The 22,621-nt window shown below is 36.7% G+C and overlaps 1 protein-coding gene, 1 long non-coding RNA gene and 1 pseudogene across 2 annotated transcripts in view; all 3 read left to right on the forward strand.

Annotated features, from left to right (window-relative positions):
• Positions 1-13,583, forward strand: part of LOC135207109 (uncharacterized) — a 24,006-nt gene extending 10,423 nt beyond the window's left edge. Inside the window, exons 2-3 of the long non-coding RNA XR_010312879.1 lie at positions 5,554-5,700; positions 13,454-13,583. This is a non-coding gene — a long non-coding RNA (uncharacterized LOC135207109). The remainder of the gene's footprint in view (positions 1-5,553; positions 5,701-13,453) is intronic.
• A 960-nt stretch (positions 13,584-14,543) lies between these two features.
• Positions 14,544-17,246, forward strand: LOC135207399 (uncharacterized; annotated as a pseudogene).
• The window catches only part of LOC135207400 (RAB6-interacting golgin-like), a 93,186-nt gene continuing 87,420 nt past the window's right edge, over positions 16,856-22,621 (forward strand). Inside the window, exon 1 of the mRNA XM_064239128.1 lies at positions 16,856-16,873. Coding sequence (XP_064095198.1) covers positions 16,856-16,873 — 18 coding nt within the window. The remainder of the gene's footprint in view (positions 16,874-22,621) is intronic.

Below are 22,621 nucleotides of genomic sequence, written 5' to 3' on the forward strand. Positions count from 1 at the left end.
TAATGAGCCCAAGAACAAAAAATCACGTAACAAGCCCAGACCCAAAAATGTTCTCTCAAGCTCTGATATTACAGCAATTCACAAAATCAGTAAAAATCTCCAACTTTAATAGCAAAAACCCCTTTACTGCTCATATAATTAATTACAATGAGACTTAATGTCAAACACCCATTTATGTAAATCACAACCCTGATAAATTACATCTCCCGTCCAAAAAGAAATGTTATGTAAAACTCAATCCCCAATTCCATCTCTCGTAGGAAAAAGAAGAAAGATAAAAAAAAATAATCACAAGTAAACTTCCCCAATCACAAAAAAAACACATAACATATGAGTAATATACATAATCCCAGCTTTTTTCCCCAAGAAATGCCCCATGTATAGTTACGAAATTTCTGACATCGCAACTTTCATCGAGCGACACGGCCAGAAAGCAAACTCTTACACATGCGCTTTTGTGAAATGCTATTGTCAACATTTCCAGATATTGCAAAACTCTGAGCAATCACCACTAAAGGAAAGGAATCAGCACAGCGCTTGTTAGCATAAAATCCACCTGCGACATGTGCTCAAACTGCGGCACAAAAAAATGTCTAGTCAGACTCGCCAGTTCGGAAACTCATGATTCTCAAGAAAAATGATCTTTACTGAAATCACGTAATCACATCCAGTAAATTAACTCCAGGATATGACTAATGTGTTCAAAAACTGTCTCGAAGACATATTCTCTCACATGGACACTGCCCAATTATAAAAATTATCGCCTATCCGGGATAAAAAAAAGCTACGATAAACTCGTAATGCAGCAATTATATGCCTCCAAAAATAATATCTCCATAGGACCACAATGCAGTAATGCCACTCGCCTCCAAATAGTCCCGAAACCAAAAAGAAAGAACCACAGAAATCTTCTCTTGGCTCGAAAAAACTCCATAAACCATAAAAAGGGTCACCCGCCAAAGATCAATTCCACCTCCATATGTTTCACCATATTAATAATAAAACCACTCCAGTGATAAAAATATTTCCTCCATTTGATTAGTAACCACAACACCATATTCCCTCTTATTTCTCCGATAGCCACACGTTAATAAAAAACGACCACTCCAGGAATAAAAATATTCACCTCTGTTTCGGCAAATAAAAAATATTACCTCTATTTTTCACCAATAATTCCATGTGGAATAAAACAAGGCTCCAAAAAAATATATCTCCAAGCAGGATAATCAAAAAATGAAATCCCATCTCCAAAAAAATGTGCACTCAAAGCATCCAGCTCACACACTCACAAATATTGCCCCATATATCTCCAAAAATGTGTCTCCATTTGCAACAAAGATGGCTGCAAAATAATTGAACTAAACATAGCTCTCACCACATAGGCAAATATCAAATGTCCAAAATATATCTCCCAATATATTATATCTTAAATTATGGACTCAAAATAATATTATACCTCCAATTATATCTCAAAAGTAATATATCTCCAATTCTCACAGGGAATAACTCAATGTTATAGTCAAAAACCATAAACTCTCTCCTTAGCATAACTGCTGAAAAAGGGCGGGAAAACTCAGCAAATAAATTGTCTAGGAAATTCTAAAAAAAATCATCAATGTGCCACAAACTCATTATAATAAAACTCCAAATTCAATGTGTCTAAGCCACTAGAAAACTTAACCAAGTTTCCTATCTCTGGCAAAATTGTCACAAATACAAAGGTATTGCGCAAGAAACTCACAATTTGTTCTGGAACAAAAAGTTACAGAGGAAAAAAAAGGTAGTGCCATTATGTATGCATAAAAAAAATGCAAAAATTCTCCCATATAATATATGGGAGAATTTTTGCATTTTTTTTAATGCATACATAATGGCACTACATATATTATATCACTGCAGCATCAAACAGCTGAAAACACAAACCGTTCCCGGATAATGACTCCAAGTCACGAACTGAGATATTAAAAAAAAATATTCACACAAACTGGAGAGAAAAAATAAATTCAAATTCACCCATGATGAGAAAAACTTGTGTCAGCGATGGCTAACTTCCAAAAAAAGGAGAAAAGAAAAATCAACGGCATTGTTAACTATCCCCCGTAACTCACGTATGTCAAGCAATTTTTTGTTTTTGTCCTCTGCTGAACTCATAAAAAAGAAAAACAAAAGTAATCGTGTTTGTTAGTTTCCTCCCGCCAAATTCAAAAAAAAGAAAAATTTCATTTTCACCACCCTTGATAGCATTACAGCACCCATGTATTAGTAAATAAAAAAAAATCAGTATCAGAAGTATCATTATCAGCAGTATCACCAAAAATTGCTATCATCAAAATCACTAATATTAGTACAAAAAAAACATCACCAATGTTAACGCTTGTCCATTCACCAAAAGTTCAGCACAAAATTCACCAAGATTCAGCCATATTAATCACTCATGAACTACTGAAATATTCTCCAAAGTTATAAAAATGCAACAAATAATTAACCGCAGAGTTTCTCCCTCCCATAATTCCATTGTAATAATTCTCCATAGTATAATTATCTGTAATAATTATAAAATAATCTCCCAATGAAATATCTCAAATCTCTCGTTAAAATGTGTCTCCCCGTAATGATAATTCTACTTAAGTAACCCTCCCGTAAAATATCTCAAGCAATAATACTAATTATTAATAATAATAATAATTCTCCATAGTAATAATTCTCCTGCAAATATCTCAAGTAAGGGTGCAATTCCCCTAGCATACACTAGTATTGCCAAACCCCATGATATCAACCAACACCAATCAACAATCATAATCGGTCGTCACTCACCATCACTTAGCATCACTTTTAAAGCAATCTCTCCAACACAATAATAAAAAAAAGTAATCTCTGTGTCCCCATTATATTTGTGCATTCCAAAGCATAAGGAAAACATACACCACATCCCATGCATTTCATTTACTTTTCTCTTCATTCAAGAGAAAGAAAAATCTCTTTTCATTTCCTTTTCTCTTTATCCAAGAGAAAGAAAATCTCTTTTCTAAAAAAAAAAAACTCTACGGGCATCTCACCTCATCAACTAATCAATCAGCTGATGTCTTGGCATTGGAATTCATTTTCAAGGGCAAATTCGTCTCTCAACACCCCGACAAGGAGAAAAAAAAAAGTAGTAGTTGACCCCCACTGAGAAAAAAAAGTTTCATCCTCCATCGAGCATTAACACTCCCCCCTGAACAGTGTCTGAGTATCCCTGAGGTATATACACCAGTAGTAGTAGTACCCTCCCTTGCAATACCCCCGAGGCAAGCCAATACTCCCCTTGCAATGTCCTTCTGCATTCGTTAGCAGAAATGTGCTGAGCCCGTAAAAAATGAGTGGCTGCTCTGTCTCCAAGCGAAATATGCAATCCAAGCACGGTTCGCATGCATGGAAACTTTTTCATACACACTTATATGTTAAACAAAGACGAATGCGTCTATTCTAAACATGCACCAATAAAGAAAACACGTCACTTTCTGCAACTATGGGGGAAAGAAATGTGGTATTTTAAACCAGTCCCATTACACTGAATAATTTCAAAAAAAGCCCCCAGGATTAAAAAAAAATACACCATAACACTTACCCCTTCACAATGAGAGAAAACCCCGGATTCTGCGCAATTACAAACACGCGAATCTCGTTGGCACAACGCACTCGGCAAACCGTGCAGCGAGAAAGCACTTGCCGATCTTTGACTCACAAGCCAGACTGAGTCACTCTCGCCTTGGAGGGTCTCGGTATGGGCAAATTTGATGACCCTAATACAATTTCTTTCCCTCAGCACTACGTCCTCACGGACGGACATTTCTCATTTTCTCTCACTTAGTAACTGAAATCTAACAATTTAACAATTTTCCCCCATCCCACAAAGGCTTTGTCGTTCGAAAACTATCGCTAAGACAACAAAACTGTGACATGATCATAACCTCTCTATGTTTAACTGGTCACCTGTCTCTTCATTAGCGTACCCAGGCATAAAAAAAAACCTCTTATGCCGCTCGCCACCAAACTATTACACGCAGATATTCATCTTGTTATTCATTTGGTAAAAGTGGAACCCCGAGCATCAGGCAAACCGATACACACCATCTCTCTCTCTCTCTCTCTCTCTCTCTCTCTCTCTCAAGCGACCTACAGCTCGCGACCTCTCTTTCTCTCTCTCTCCTCTCCAAGTGACCTCTCTCTCTCTCTCTCTCTCTCTCTCTCTCTCTCTCTCTCTCTCTCTCTCTCTTTCGACAACCCCTCTCACCATTCTAACAGGTCATCAAAATGAGAGTCAAAGTTATATAAAAATTAACGTTTATTTAACAATGGAAAGATAATAACTCAAGTCTCACAGACTAACTTAACTCAGTTTAACCCCCCAAACATTAAAATGTCTAAAACAGTAATTTGTCACACCAATTGTCTATTCTCCCATACGGGACCCTCGGTCTCCCCTTTGTCAGAACACTCAATTCCCTCACCAGAACCGTCTGTTTCAAAGACACGAGAAACACACTCGTGAGTACACATAAGTTTAAAGACAAAGTTAAAGATTAAACATTCTTACAATGTGTAACAAGCCATCCCTTTGGCTAAAGTAATTCAACATTCACCCATTGCCAACCAGGATTCTCACTCACTGATAAACAAAAACTCTTTGGCATTTGCCATCGTGGCTCTGCCTTCCTCCCTTGGATCTCTGTGCAAGTCTTCCCATAGACTTGGCTAAAGACGCCGTTATCAAAGGAAGAGGCGCACATGCACATATGAATGCACACTTTGTTAACGCCCCTTGTTACTGGCTACAACCAGTTTCTCAAAGGCACTTTGAACAAAACCCCATGAACTGACGAACATTGACTCGCCTAACTATGCAGTTTTCATATCATGCCACCCCCAGAAATCATTTATCAGCTTTTCTCGGTGTCGTTGCTTTGGCTCTGTTCTCCGCATTCCAAAAAGGTCACAACGAACATATTAAATATATTATTAATTACAACCCCTAGGACTCACACACACACACACACACACACACACACACATATATATATATATATATATATATATATATATATATATATATATATATATTGGTGTTGGGATTTAACAGTTCATTTCGAATTCAAGGATCAAGGTAAATATCATATTTAAGTCCAGAGGTTATATAGCATTTAACCTTGACTACAGCATATACTCAGAGGTCAAAGGTCCATATTAGAATTTAGTGTTGGACTAAACTTTTGTATTATATGAGATAGAGATCATATTTGAACGCTACACTCCACTAATGACCTTTGGGTGCAGTGTAGGGTCAAATAGAGACTTGCTATACGTAGGGAACTGAGTTAGATAAAATCATCTTGCTTTTTTTAGCACTTCTAAAATGTCAAAGTTTTCTCTTCTTATGTTGTCTGTTTTGTTAATTAAAGATTTGTAGATACTAGATACACACATTTAAACACACATAGACACATTCATGGCCAACATGAATAATTTGTCAAGCATTTTGGCATAGACGCTTCCTGAGCTGTATCACTTTTGCAGGTTTGCGCAGTGGGAAGAAGATTTTCCCACTGAAGGACAAGGTTCCTGCGCCAGTCATCGTGACCGTCTTCCTAGGAGCAACCATCTTCATAATCATCTTCACCACAGCCAAACCCAGCTCTCTGGATCCCATGGGACAATACAAAGGTAGGTTTTTAGTTTTGTCTTTCAACGTATGTTAAAAAGAAGTCTCTAACCTACACTTTTACACAGAGAACTGTCTTTTATCAGGTGCCTTCTGGCCTTAAAGGTTACCAATATCCCAAAGTTTACCTCCGCAAGATGGGAGGGAATTCTTGATAGTAATGTTAAGCAAAAGAAAACATTTAGCTCAGTATCTCATTATAGACAGCACAATATATATATATATATATATATATATATATATATATATATATATATATATAATATAAGTATATATATAGATATATATATATATATATATATATATATATATATATATATATATATATATATATATATATATATATACATATCAATACATACACACACACACACACACACACACACACACACACATATATATATATATATATATATATATATATATATATATATATATAATATATATATATATATATATATAAAGTAAGACTTTTTTACTAGTTTTTGGTATTGTAATTTCGATTTTTACATTCATCAATATAACAATAATAACATAAATTATAATGAAAAGTTTCGTTTGGTTTAACATATAAACCAAACCAAACTTATCTCATCCTTGCATCTATCAATTCTGCGGAGCCACAAGGTAAAGCAAGGGCTCTGAGTGGGCATAAACGGATGACAAGTGTCAAGTGGTAAAATATTCACAGAACACAAGAGAAGCAGCTGAAGAAATTAGTGCATAGTCATTAAATACAGGGAAATCTAGACCTAACCTTACCTAACTTAGCATAACCTAGCATCCTACCTGACCATGGACCTCTCCTTTTAACTGTGACTAAAAAGGGGGGGAAGTTTTTTTTTTTTTTTCCAAGGGATGCTTCCAAACTTAACCTAATGCTGGGTGCCTCTCCCTACCTGGCCATAAGGATTTTGTAACTCTCCTGGACCCCTCACCCCGGGAGGAAGTTTAAGTACAACCTCTCTTGCATCTTAGGAATCATACTAAACATTGGTGTCTATACAAACTGATAAATAACGTTTCTTGACAAGGCATTCTATTTAGATGAAATCCATTAGGTCTCAGAAAATGGACACTAAGAATTTAATATATTTGTAATGCAGATCACGTGATTGCATAATACTCGTGTTAGGCTTCCATAAGAAGGGATGGTTGAAAGAATCTTGAATCCAAACCATCCCGTCTTATTGAATATATATGAATATATATATACACTGTGAAGTTGTGAGGTTATTCGGTTATTACCTATTGCATCTGTGTATCGTTTTACTACATATTTTATGAAAGTATTGCATGATATTCCAGTATCGAAAGCATTAAATTGTAAACGTTAAATCCACGGTTTATATTGCGTCCTACCCCTCTATCCGGTTTGTGTCATTGTGCACCCTTGCAATGCGAAGGCATCTTTTAATGGCCATGTTTTTGGCGGAATAAATGCTGTAGAGGGAAGTAAGTATCCACTCCGGAGGAGAGGCTGTCACTGCAGTAAGTAGTAGTGCTTCGATACTAATGTACTAACGGACGGAACGCCTCCTTTCATTTCCACAGCTATCGAGGAGCAAGGAGCAACAACCACTTGTCACCAACATATTGACAACCACACCAGTGGCAGCACACAGAGCAGTGCCAGTGGGCAAAGTATGTATGTCACTCAATATCCTCACTACAAGAAATCCTTCAGCACTCTTTAAACGTGTTAGCTTCCCTCCTGACCAAGTTTTCAGTGAGAAGAGAGATAGAGAGAAAAAAAAAAAGTTAAAGCTGACTTGCCGAGTAACTACTAGCAAAATGTTTGCGCCAAATATTTGCCTAATGATAATTACACGACTGGGCGCTTCGCTTTGTTGTGCTTTTCTTGATTGACATTGAAAAAGGATACTCCGCCATGATAACAGATGTCCATCTTCGATGCGGACTCTTATGTTCCTTCGCTTGTACTGCTGTTTTTGCTCAATACTTTGCAGACGAAAGCAATTCTCCTTGGATGACTGCGGAGTTAAGAACGCGAGAATGAAGTCCCTTCAAGTAGTTATTCTCGAATATTTGCTTATATGAAAGTCGACACCGGAACAGCTATGCCGGATGTCATTGCTAACTAGTTTTATATTGTCCTTTCCTTAAGCTTCTTTCTTACTTTATTACTAACTGCATGCAAAATCGCTGCTCAGCCAGATCGTACGGCTAATTATGACCAAAACGTAATCTCACAAACAGAGATACAATCGCCAGTAACTTCATTCTTGTTTTTTTGGTTTCAAACTGAATCGTAGGAAATTCGGCAAATTATAACTGTCTTTAACTTTACATTTCCTATAAATACACATCACCGTTACCATTAGTCAGTATCACCTAATTTTTTTCCAGTTATCCAATTATTCTTTCAACTTCTCTCAGATAAAAACGCGAAATGTCAAAAAATTGAATAAAAACCTTGTACTGTCGGCCAAAAAAAAACTATTGGCAGAGTTTCATAATTTTTCGTTCACCTGCCTGACGCACGATTCATGCCTTATTTATCGATTTTTCTTTTAAAAAATGGAATAAATCATATGTAATGTTATTGTGTAAAACTATTTTCCATATAGCAAAATTGACGTGAACGAAACGAAGTGATAAAAAACGTCATATCACATAGATATACATTACCAAATAGATAGGAGACACCTATCACTAGTAGTATCGCATAAACATAGTCCTTAAATTATCATTTCAATATTAAGTTCAAGGTAGTTGAACTATTCCATTTGTTAAATTTTACAGAAAACATTGGAATCACAAAATGCTATCAAATTTAAAAACAAAAAGAAAAAAAAAACGATATCCTAACAGTGTGAACCAGGCGTCCTCACTCATTGCTTTTGATGTTATGTGCACGGGAATCTAATGTCAATGTGTCATTTATCGGTCTAAGAAACATCCCTCGATGAGCGAGAGAATTATTGCACTGCATTCGGTGCAAGTTCCTGTTGGAGAGATATCAAGAAAGCCTAATAAACCGGAGAGAATCATACTAGATGAATCAAATGGTTTAAAGAACGGCAAAATTTAGAATATGGGCCTAGAGGTGGAACACCTCGAAGCCCCACAAGAGAGCAAGACAATACAGTGGTGTAAATGTTGCTGAGCAACATTCATTTGTGAACTTTGAATTCTAGTGCCTCGTCTGATGAATACTTTAGATGGAGAGGAAGAGATTTTTAAATCTACACTTGAAATCTTTGATAGTTGCCTAATGAATGTCTAATGAATAAGCAAACTTATCTTTGATGGATGAGAGATTCGGTTAGGCTTACTCTTTTTGTTTTGTTTTTTATCGGTGGCCAGTGAATACCACGGATAGGGAGGGAAACAGTTTCAATGATGCATGCATTTTTTTCTTCAAAACCTAAAGAATACATTTTATTGGGAGATACTTTATTAACATCGGCCTAATCCTTCCATCACTCCTATACGCCACCTCCGCTCTCTTCTAGATCCGACTTCTCAAGTTCTCACTACGAACTCCATCTCGTGAAAGCATCACTAATGATAACGGTTATTTTAAAATTGCCCGCACCGACAACGTACGCCTTAAAATGCATGTTTATAAAATATTCTCTGTTCAAAGAAACTTTATCTTTCATTCCACAAAATATGTGCATACACTCGTGTTAAACCCTGTAGCCGTCAAAGAGCAAACCCTTTATTAAAGCAGTAGGTTTTTCTTGAAAAAAAGAAAGCTTTACGGAAAGTAAGCCTTTCTTAATGTATTCGTCAGTTTTGACTCCCACAGCTTTCCAACGTGTCCAAATGAAACAGGATGATATGCAAGGAATTCGATAAAAAATGAGACTGAATTATATTCGTTTGATTTTTGTATGATTGCTTTTTTTACTTTGAATAGCTATGTCTGAGTTAATTATGTTAAGCAATTATGAAAAGGATAAGAAGAAAGGCGAACATGGCTAATAAAACAAGAATAACGAGAGTAGTCAAATAAAGCAAGATTAATATATATATATATATATATATATATATATATATATATATATATATATAAATATATATATATATATATATCTTTATATATATATATATAATATATATATATAATATTGTCGATTTAAATATTCATTAATATTACGTATCCGAGAGAGTATAGACCTAGGCTAATCATGTGGGGAAATCAAAGTCCAATTTAGGCCCACTAAATGTGTCATGCAAATTATTTTATTGATCAAAGGACAAAATTAGTTTAATTAAACATCGTTTTCAAAGAATGTTAATGCCTTGATGTATTATTTATCGGCTGTAGGAGACGAAATGACAACACCCCAGTGCAGTACGATATGTTGAGTCAAGACTCGAGCGGCAGCAAAGCCAATTTCATAATCTTCGGTATGGTGTCACGAAGCTAGAGTTGAGAATAAAATTACAAATCGTGGACCCATCGGTATATATTTTCCTTACTTTGCAAAATAATTATCTTTAATACGTTGAATAAGTCTACTCTATTCTAATGTAATTTATTTCAAGTATCGCACCTTTGAAAGGAAATGTTATTTATTGCTAAGTAAATAATCTGGCATCTGCATATGGCAATATTTCCATAACGAACAATGAATTAAGAAACTACGCCAATTCTTTGTTGGCCGTCTGTACATTTCACTATACTACTATTGTAGATTCACATCAACCGGGTGCATTTGACGTCTTAGGCCAGTCCTTACGACGCTCTTGATTGGCTGTTGATATGCCAGTCACAGGGTTGGAAACTTCAGTCTCTCTCTAGAGTTCACATGGGTAGGATTTATGTTCCACCTCTCCTGAGAGATGCGTCTTACAAAAGTATCTCTCAGGAGAGGTGGAACATACATCCTGCCTATGTGAACTCTCGAGAGAGGCTGAGAGTTTCCAGCCCTGCGATAGACTTATCAACAGCCAATCAGGAGCGTCGTAAGGGACTGGCCTAGACGTCAAATGCACGGTTGATGTGAATCTACTATAGTATCTAACTTTTGTCCACCCCCAACCCCTCCACGCAGCGGTTTCGGGTCTCGTTGTGGACTCACTGCCTACTTACAGTAGAATTTTCACACATTTTGTTTGCACCAAGCATCCGGTAATGCTTCATCAACCATAGAGTCCCCACCTCTCGCTAACCATATAGGATTTAATGTTTATTCAAGTTTCCTGCATGATTCCCGATAGTGTGAGGCTGTGTAATCTTTTAGGTCTAGCTGCTTTATTTTGTCTTGTGTCACGGTTAGATTAATTAAGACACTAATCAACTGGTGTCTGTGGATTCATTGCACCATTTATCTGTTACCATATGTCTGGTAACTCTGAACTCACCTTTACAAATTCACCTTTCCAAACAGAAACAGAGCAATTTTAAGTGGTTGATGCACTTTCCTGCGAAGTTCACCTGTATCAGAGAAAAATGAATGTTGGTGTTTAGATTAAGCTGTGATCTGCAAAAATACATAAAGAAAGTATATTGAAAAAAAAATCCAGCCTCCAAGGTAACTTTAAATTTCATCAAATCAGATAAACTACTATGAGATTCAGGGTCTCTGTAACACGGTTTTTTGGACTTTGCTCCTTGTCAAAGCATCGGATGTAGCTGAAAGTTGACATATGTATATTTTACAACCACACACAAATTTTGTCAGCATTATCAATAACCTAATTTTTATAGAGTAAAAATGATCTAGCCGACGCCATGGCCAATGATTACGAGCCAAGAGTCGAAAAACATTCATTACGTAAGCAAGGTAAACAAACACCTTTTGACTAAATGTTGCCCCGCCCATCCACCAGACAGAAATGCCATCGGCTCTGAAACCCAAAGACTTTATGAATGGCGGAACGATACATAGATGTGTGTGGGGTATCAGTGCTAGCGTAGTGATACTACTGTAGCAGTAGTGCCTCAACAGTATAGCAGTAATATACATGAATTAAACGTTTAGACCAACTGCTGGGATCCTTGAGGATCATTTAGCACTTCTTACAACTACTCGAGAAATTAGTTTTTATAGCCAGAAGTTAAATTTTCTAATCCAACAATGCCCATGGTAGCCTTCAGTGTTATCCTGAATTATAACGAGGCCAAAGTGGGTGGAGCCTCATGAAGTCACCATTCTGACGATAATTATTGGTGAAGGTTTAAAGCCAATATACGGTACCGGCTATTTTTTTTTTTTTTCAGTAAATAGGTAGATAGCCAATAAATAAAAATTGCTTGACAGTGGATATAGCAGTTATCAAATCAAGCTTGTCTACTATGTTTTTGGTAATTACCAACTATTCCCTACATCTTGTCAATCTGATTGTGACCTATAAAGTAGACTGTAATTTCTTTGGAAACTTAGTTTGGGAGTTAGACTAATAATCGAAGTGTTTTTGTATTTATTAACATATTTTGTTGGTTTGTTCATTATGACAATTATCAGTGGGGAGGTTCCAGAGTTCATAAAGGTGTACTGCTTTGCTTGTTTTAAATTTGATTTGTCATTGTTATTGTTGCCAGAGGTTTAGCCTTCGTTACGTATAGCCAATCATCCATCGAGAAAGAGGGAAGAAATGATGTCATAAGTTACGTAACGAGTGCGTTCGAAACCTTTTCTCTGAGTAAGTTGGCCCGTCTTCAAAAAAGGTCACTTTTACATTATAAGTACCAAATTTATTCAACCTACGTAGTGCAGAATACACTCAAAATTTATGTGTTGATATAATATGTATTCTGAATAAGCGTTATATTTATGAAATGCATAGATAAAAAGTTATTGCGAAAAAACCGTGTTACAGAGGCCCTGAATCTCATAGTAGTCGTAGACATTCAAATTGACCTTGGGTCTTGACAAACGGGTCGAGGTAAAAAGTAAGGAAAACGATATTTTAGACAGTGTCGAATTCTGAAGACTATAGAGAGGCCTCCAGCTATAATAATTTGCGAGAAATAATTGAAGACTTTTAAATTCCACTTTCATACTGACTTTTCACCTTGAAAATTAGGCCATGATAGCAAAAATATTTCGAGAATCTAATCACTAAGGGCCGCCGTTTTGCCTGCACAGGTCGACTGTGCAGATATAGCTGAACGTTAGTGGGTTCAGTTATGCCTGCTAGGGGCGGCCTTAACCCATAAAGTATGCACCACCAAATTTTCAAGAAAATTAGAGAAAACGAGACGAAGATTAGGAAGAACAAAATTGATAACGTAACAAACAATATCTGACGTCCTTTTACGACGTAAACAAGTGATTATTAAAGGATGATAGAGTCTGGAGGTCTTAACAACCCTCTATAATTACGTTCGTGTGCTCATGTACATCAGTAGACGATTCTATATGAAGAATATTGATTTTTCGTTTGTGAAGGTATATTTACTTCCACACACAACGCACACGTGTTGTGTGTTTTATTGCATATGTACATGTGCGGATGAAGTACGGGAAGGGGATTTTATGGTTAGTGTTAGGAAAGAGACGGGGAGCGACTGCAAGATCCAAGATATAATCCAAGGTTAACTAACCATCATTGCGCGTCGACAATCTTCTCGCATGCTGCTGCCCACATTTCGCGTTTTTGGCGAATTCGTTACCTCAAAAAGGGGTGGTCTAAAATTACCCGCGTCTCGCATCAAAATACTTCCGTCCTGTATCTCTCGTGAAAGCGTTCAAAGAATCGATCGAGGAGACGAAGCGCCGCCCGAGGAGTGCCGCGTTGGAGAAGGAGTGCCAACTCAAATTCCATTTCTTTCAGTTGATGACGGCATCGAGGAGCGAGGAGAGACCCTCCCCCACCTAGATTCATGTTCCTTCACGACTGGCTTCCGGAGGAGGCTCGCAGCCACGGTGGCACAGGTGGAGAGAGAAATCCATCGACTCGCAGGTATTCCAGGTCTCAGGACCACTTACCTGGGTCAATGAGGTAGATGTACAATAGATATTTAAGGATACTCCATTGTTTGTGAAGATTCTCGGTACGCATGCATACATATGGATTTTTGTAACTCTGTGACATTATTATTATTATTATTATTATTATATTATTATTATTCACAGACCTTAAGCTCCAATGTCGTTTGATAACAGATTCACTCAACTGAAAAGTCGTCGTTCGCCAACCCACCTCGGTGTTTCGGGTCCACCTTAGGGCGGATGGCTCATCGCTTATAAAGTCCCCTTCGGTGTTTATTCCTAGGTTGAGTGAATTTGATAGTGAACATTTTTGTTGCTTAAGGTTTGTGAATATAGAAAATGTCTCGGTGTATGTGACAAATATTCATAAAATCGCTACGTGTTTCAAATACACCAGTCGGCTAGCATGGTGGAGATGGGTTGTTATCGACTTTTAAGTAAAAAAAAAAAAAAAAAAAAGATTGAGTCGGTATCAACTTATACCTCTCTTGAGAGCATCACTGAAAGGTCATCGTTCCCAGTCATTCGGTGGTTCACTTTGTAGCTTAAGGTTTGCAGACATAATAACTGCAAACAGGTGTGATGAAGACAAATCCCCATGTCCAATAAAACCAAGAGAAGAACAGAATGGAACATTACATTTCGGGTAGTGCTTCTACCTTTCCTCAAGTTTAGTATTTTTTAGTGGTAGAAGAGAATATTTGCTGTACAAGAAGTTTTGCAAAGCCATCCCTGTGAGTTCATTCTTAGCTAATGTTTGACTGTTAACACGAATCTGGAAGGCAGAATAGACCAAATAGGATGAAACCTTGTGAGTTTCAGTAGATCAGCGGCATATTTTTTTCTTGTCTGTTTCTTTTCTTGGAATAATGTTTAAGCATTTATGGTTTCTGTCACCCAAATTTACCGGCATTTTATCCCTGAAATAAACAATGCTATCACATGAGTAAGGTTATCTAAGAAGCTGGTTGTGTTTTTTGCATCTCACAAATATTCCAAGAGCGTCCAGCCTTTGTTGAAATGTAGACAGCCGTTTATTGACCCTTAAATGGACTTCTGTTCCCATGCTAAATATCATATTTTATTACCTACAGTAATTTCAAATTTGTCCTTTGCGGGGAACAAATGGTTGAAAAATTCTTCTTGATTCACTAGTACTTGCTTGTTGAGTATCTGAAACATCTGTATCTGGATTTCAAACATTTAGAAATTAAGAAAATTACTGAGAGGAGAAGTATATTAGTCTCAGTAAGATCATTTATGCTAAATCTAAAACATTCGTAATAGATGCTCACTTCCCCACTCCCACATGCACACATATATACTACATATGTGTATGTATGTATGTGTGTACGTGGTTTGGTGGGTGCTAGTGTGTTGTGATTTAGACCTATGAGTTTGTTCAACTTGGGTAGTAATGATTTGGAATTAACTTTAACATAGTTTACTTTTCTTACACAGTCTTCCACATTATAACTTCCATTTAACATCTCTTTCAAATCAGGCAAAAGAGGAGTATAGATGCCAACTGTCTTTGAAGCTTGCAGCAGTGGCAGAAGAACTGGACCCAAGGATCGCTCTAAGAACCAAATCCTCTTGGGATTACTCAGCACGGCTTCCTGGCATGAAACCTGTGCCACAGCCTGAAAATGGTACAAGGCATGTCTGCCCAGAAGGTGTATCTTGGGCCAAAGCATAGCTCTCATTATGGTCAAACTGGAATGAAAACTCAAAAGTGTTCTTATGTCCCAGACTTCAAAAATGTCCTGACGGTAGTGCTTCCAGCAATCTCCTGGACACCTAACATCACTAATTTTGTAATTGAGCAGATACGAAAGTTTTACGATATCCCCATCATTGCAGCTGTAGATTCAGAAGATGAAATTGAAATTGAAAGAAACATGTCTAAATTATCTGTTGAAAAAGTTCCACAGGGCTATGAGAGGGAAGGAAGATTTATGAATGAACTCACAAAGAAAATCACAACTCCATTCATCTTGATAGCAACATCTTTAGCACACTTCAATAATCAGTCATCTCTTGAAAGATTAGTAAGAGTTCTAGATGAGTTACAAAATGTCAAAGTTGTTGGAGGAGCTGCCAGAGACCTTGATGGACACTGGATTCATGGATGCCTTCAGCAACGTATGGCCAACTATGAAGCCCACTATAGCATGGGGTATTATTACTCAAAGTATGAATGCATGTATTGTGATGATCTCTTAACCCCATTCGTTACAACCACAGCATTTTTACGCAAAGTTCAATTCACCGAGGACCTTAGTGGTAATGCTCTATATCGTGATTGGTTTGCAAAAGTTCTTGTTAATGGTCATTTAACAATGGTGTGCCCTGATGTCATGTTTTACGTCAGCAATCACCCAAATATAACCAAGCAGCAGTGGTTGAAGGTTGCAAAGCACTGGTCTCTTGAAAAAATTGTATCATATGACAACAAAGAATATCATTTTGACTGCAGCTCAGTTGGCATAACTTGTAAAGGCCCTCTCACTATAATACAGTCCTTCCTTCTGCCCCCCTGCTGTAGAGCTGTGATGGAAAAATATCTTGGATACTTGATTGAATATGCTAAAGAGCACAATTTACCTCATGAGCTTCAAGTTGGATCTGCTCTTGGAGCTATGAAAATGGACGGCTACTTACCATGGGACTTTGAATATGGACGTAGTTTTTTTGAATGACAAAGACTATGGAAACGTTGGTTGAAAGAATCCAGGAAAATTTCTAAAGCCTAAACACTGTAATCCTACTGTTAGCAGCAAGAACATATATATTACAGTGCGCTGTCCTAATTTCTTTCTAGAGCTGTATTGCCACGAGTATAATGCCACAAGCCAGCAGTTTCTCCCAGAGGAGTACCAGCATATACCAACTACAATCAAATACTCAGGGAAAGATGTCGTTGTAAGTGCCAACCCTGGACTCCACACAAGAAACAGAATGGGCATTGACAGCCTAAAACACGCAGCACACTGGAGAACGTTGAAGGTCTCCAAAATAGGGAAAGCAAAGGGTGGCTACGACCATCCTGGGATCTGGAATCGTTGCAGGAATCCCAAACACCACTCCTGTCTTGATCATTATCCTGGAGATGGGAATCTTCCATTCAAAGACCCATTCCTCCAGTTATAGAAATTCAGAAAAAAAACTGGATTATCTGTAACAGCCAACTCTATAACCTAGAAACAAATATGCATTTAGTGGCCAAATGAACCTTTGAAACATGGCATTTTCACAACGGGTGAAGACACAAGATAGGGGACCAGTCATAGAGTTTATATTAAAGTATAACTTATATTGTCGATAGTACATGTTAATCTTGTTCTCAACAGCCTGTCGTTAACCTTTCGTGAAGTCTAAAGAATATTTCAACAATATTGTGATAATTCGTTTTACAATTAGCGCTAGATAAACAAAGAAACATGCTGTTGATTCGAATGAATAGTTAGCTACCATTTTAAGAATTAGTATTATACTCTTACTTATCGTCACTCATTACCTTGACTATAATGAAGAAATCAATTCATAAAGATGGAAATCACATCTGATATTCATTTGGCCAGTATAACAGGTGGCATTTTCTTATAAAACTGTGATTAACGACGCTTTAATCAACAATGAAGAATTAAGATTTCTTTGTTCATGAAGTATTATATATTATACAATTATGTAATTGAGGTTTTAAAAGCTCGTGATGATCTTTTTTTATGTAGCCAAAAATAAGGCGCGTAGTGTGTGTCATTAGAGTAGTAGTCATTTTCTTCTTTCCTGAGGAGTTATTCTTGATAGTACGATCATCTAACTATATATTATATCTATCTATTTATATATATATATATATATATATATATATATATATATAAACTATATATATATATATATATATATTAAATATATATAAATATATATATAGTTATATATATATATATATATATAATATATAATATATATATATATATATTTTTATATATATATATATATGTGTGTGTGTGTGTGTGTGTGTGTGTGTGTGTGTATGTGTGTGTATATATATTAATCAATATATGTATGGTGTGTATTATTTTATATATATTGATAGACATATCTATAATCTGATATATATAATATATATATCTGGATATATGTATATATATACATACACATATGTATACATATATATGCATGTATATATGTGCATATATATAAATACGCATGGTCTATATAAATATATATATATATATATATATATATTATATATATATATATATATAATATATATATATATACAGTTAACACGAATATATTTGTATCCATAAGACCAAAAATAGACGCATACAAACGATGAGAGGCTTTCGATATTTCAGAGCGACCCGCAATTCTTGTTGATGATCGTAGTCGTTTTCCATGAAAGCCTGTGGTGCCACGGGAAGTGCCTTCGCTGCCGCCTGCCCATGTTTTCTCGATAGGTCCCTTCTTTAAGGTAGATACTCTCGCTCAAGGAGAAAAGTGTAACGACTATCCGACTTGCAATGGCTTTATGCCTCTTCATTTTCCACGAAAATGTCTTCATAAATTCGTCCCTATAGTACTTCAATCTGGACCATCTAGATATATCACATTTCTCTTTGACATTGTATTGCCGCAACCGAGTGGGTTTAGTTAGGCTAGAAAAGTTATACAATCAACATCAGGTATTTTCACTTTGACACCAGTTCCCGATACTGGAGTTTTTCGGGGTTGTTCTCTAGTCGAATGAATAGAGTTTAATAAGAAAATCATACTAATATCTATCGAAAATTTATTATTAGCGAGGTATTAAAATTCTTGTCTATGTTTTAACGTTCATGCCCATGGGCATGGTACTAAAACCACAGCCAGCGTTCATGCAATCGGGGCCGGTATCAAAGTGGAATTTGCCTACCATTTTTCGTGTGGTGTGTCGAGTAGATTTCTAGATGTGATTTTGTGTTGCTTTATCAGGTTTAGTTTTGGTACCAATTGTTCGAAACACAATGGAACACACCACAGTTTGTGTAGGGTTTCCAAATGCCTGTATTTTATATTTCCCGAATAGTGTGAATAGAATAAAATGGATTAAAGGAGGTTTGAATCCCTTAGAGTCAGGTAATGGCTTTAGGCTTCTTTTGCTTTTGTTCCATGGCTGAGAAACATCTCGAAGAGGATTCGAGCGCACTGAGAATATTCCTGCGTTGTTTGGTGGCGGAGATTTCGACGATGTGAATTTAAAAGAGAGGCTTCATATAGACGAGTAGATTTTTTGGAATTCTTACATAGAAAAACTATATTTTGTGAAAATTGGTGATTTATTTTTTGAATTTCTACCTGAAAATGGAGGATTATCCACGCCATCCTAGCCCGAGAATTGATATATTATATTCTTGATACACTTGGAAATAAGAAGATATGATGAAATATTATGAGAAGGACTTTAAATTTTCTCAATAAAGGAAAATATCTTGTTTTGCCTTTTTATTATCCCCAGAATTTTTTTTTCTTTACTGCTCCTAAACCCCAGAACTATATTTGTCCCCACAAATATTTATAAATTGAATTTCAGTAGCAAATCAGTGGGAAACCTGCGAGTATACCAGCTGACATTAATTAGCGCTCATATATGATGCGTTCATTAGCATATGTCCGGCCATTCCGTTGAGGTGTTAGAGATGTGTATTTCTGATGATAGAAGTTCACTCTCGACGTGGATTCGGAAGTCACGTAAAGCCGTTGGTCCCGTTGCTGAATAAGCATCATACAAACAAACAAACAAACAAATAGCATATGTCGTTAATGTTTCCTGAAGTTTGAAAAAGAAACCCACAAATTCAATTTGTAACTTGTTTACTTCTATGTATTTACATTTAGTTTTACTCCACACTCGAGTACTTTCAGGCCCTTCTGTGGCCCATTCTCAAGAGATGTTGGGATGTTAGCCTGGGTCAAGGCCCAGCAGTCTTCTGGAACTTCTTCTCGTTGTGCTGTCATTTATGCGATGGCTGTTCTGGTTTTCTTGAGAGTTGCCAATCCCCTCTTGTCGCTCTGATATCCTGAGCTGATGGTCAATGGGATTCACCCTTGTGGTAAGGGTGTGGTCACCTTAAGTCTGTTGGGCAGGAAACCTAATCTCCAGTCAGCAGGGTCAATCTTAGCTTCTTTTAATATCAAAGCTCGGCTTATGGGATCTTCTGAGGTAAAACCTTTGTTTCCTTCAATTACTTTGATCTCTCTGATAAGCGCACCTTCTACTACCCTCCTGTGACTAATTTTGTTGCTTTTGTATATAAGCCTACTGTTTTTGAAATCCATCCTATGGTCATTTTCCCAACAATGTCTAGCTATAGCACTCCCTGAGAGGTTAAGCTGTACTGCCCTTTTATGTTCTTGGACTCTAGTCCTTATTCCCCTACCTGATTCCCCCACATATCTATCTCCACAATTATTGCAATTGATTATGTATACCCCCGCTACATCATCTGTATTACGTCTTTCTCCTTCCAATTTATTTTTACATACTTTGTTTTTTAAGGTATTATCAAAGGTATATACAAATTTATATTGACTTTCTTTCATTTTTGACGTGATTTGTTTCATTTTAGGCATAAAAGGGAGGGCAACTATTTTCTTGTTTTCTTTATTCCATGTACTCTCTACATTCGAGAGTACATGGAATAAAGAAAACAAGAAAATAGTTGCCCTCCCTTTTATGCCTAAAATGAAACAAATCACGTCAAAAATGAAAGAAAGTCAATATAAATTTGTATATACCTTTTGATAATACCTTAAAAAAACAAAGTATGTAAAAATAAATTGGAAGGAGAAGACAGTAAATACAGATGATGTAGCGGGGGTATACATAATCAATTGCAATAATTGTGGAGATGATATGTGGGGAATCAGGTAGGGGAATAAGGACTAGAGTCCAAGAACATAAAAGGCAGTACAGCTTAACTCTCAGGGGAGTGCTATAGCTAGACATTGTTGGGAAAATGACCATAGGATGGATTTCAAAAACAGTAGGCTTATATACAAAAGCAACAAAATTAGTCACAGGAGGGTAGTAGAAGGTGCGCTTATCAGAGAGATCAAAGTAATTGAAGGAAACAAAGGTTTTACCTCAGAAGATCCCATAAGCCGAGCTTTGATATTAAAAGAAGCTAAGATTGACCCTGCTGACCTGGAGATTAGGTTTCCTGCCCAACAGACTTACGGTGACCACACCCTTACCACAAGGGTGAATCCCATTGACCATCAGCTCAAGGATAATCAGAGCGACAAGAGGGGATTGGCAACTCTCAAGAAAACCAGAACAGCCATCGCATAAATGACAGCACAACGAGAAGAAGTTACAGAAGACTGCTGGGCCTTGACCCAGGCTAAACATCCCAACATCTCTTGAGAATGGGCCACAGAAGGGCCTGAAAGTACTCGAGTGTGGAGTAAAACTAAATGTAAATACATAGAAGTAAACAAGTTACAAATTGAATTTGTGGTTTCTTTTTCAATCTTCAGAAGAAAAATGAAAGAAGTTTTTGTTTGGTTTCCTGAAGTCTTAACATCCGAACTTGAGAAGGACAGTCACTTGAAGAGGGCACCGGGCGACGTAAGAAAGTCTGAAAGTGACGCTTCCTTCCTTCATCTTACTGTATATGTCGTAGCAAAGCAGGTCGTGTGTCTGTTCGCCAGTTTAGCAGTTTCTTGAACACGCAACCACTCGGGAAATCTTTCATTTTCCCATGGATCAGTTATAATTCGTAAAATCTCTAGGGTTTACATACGTGTTCTTTTTTTTACTTAACTATTTTCATAACTTATAAAAAAATGTTCATCGCTTAAAGTCTGGCATTCTAGATAGACTACTCATGAAGAATGAATGAGAAAAACTGCGTGCTGATAGAAAGCGTATTTAAAAATCGCTGCCAAACTACACATTTAAGCAGATAATGTCAATAAAGGTACCTTATCAGGAGCAAAGAGGCAAATTTCGCAAGATTTTGCTTTCTGTAAATAAAAAGTCTAGTTCTGATCATGAATTTCCTCTAAAAGGTTATATACTTGCAGAGAGTCGTTACTTAACTATTGTAAGAGCACGACACGAATGCTGAAATCTGCCACGCCCTTCAGTACCGCATTCTCCTGCATAGGGATTATCTCTATTCTTTTTTATTGTTTGACGGAAAATGTTATTTGTATTTTGCTGAGGCTATTTCTTATTGAAAATATAATGATTTCAATCATGCAAGGACTTAATATGGCTCATTTTATTCGGAGCATGACTGAACAGGAAATCAGTGCTTGTGTGGCCTTCAACAATTCGTCGACGTTCCACGTTCCAAATTCATTACTCGCATATATCTATTAAGCCTAGTAGACGTTTTTAAAGAAGCATAAAGTGAGCTAACAATCTATTTTGCAATAATATAATCCTAAACACTTTATAAGAATACGTGACAAGAAAGGAATTGACAGCCTTCATAGCAAGTTTCGTCGAGTTGAATTTTAATTTTTTGTCTTTATCTTCCGGATCTACAGCGACTTTGTCACTCACCAAACTCCATTTCAGTTTCTCCTCGCATTTTTTTTATTATGCATTCATCATAAAATAAAAGTTAAAAGTTTGCGACGAAGTATATATCCCTCTATAATATGAACAATCATCTGGTCATCCTTATAGCAATTAAACTTATTAAATGTTAACACTAGTAGAAACGTAGATCTGCCTACTTCACAGCACATCGAGAAGTTCCAACAACCTGACATTCCTATGATTTCCTGCTTTCTTCTGAAATCCACAAAAATCTGACCCCCAAGGTTTCTCTTACAATGTCCAAATGAACCCAGTATATTTGCTCCTCAAAGGAGGTTGTAACAAAGAGTGGAAGGCAACCGCATAAAAGATTCCCTCTTAATCATATGTACTTAAGAAAAACAGACTCTCCAGAACGCTGGTTTCTGCTTTGGAAGTATGGTTATAACCCTACCCTTTCTGCAGGAT

Source organism: Macrobrachium nipponense, chromosome 32, assembly GCF_015104395.2.
Source record: "Macrobrachium nipponense isolate FS-2020 chromosome 32, ASM1510439v2, whole genome shotgun sequence".
Taxonomy (NCBI): domain Eukaryota; kingdom Metazoa; phylum Arthropoda; class Malacostraca; order Decapoda; family Palaemonidae; genus Macrobrachium; species Macrobrachium nipponense.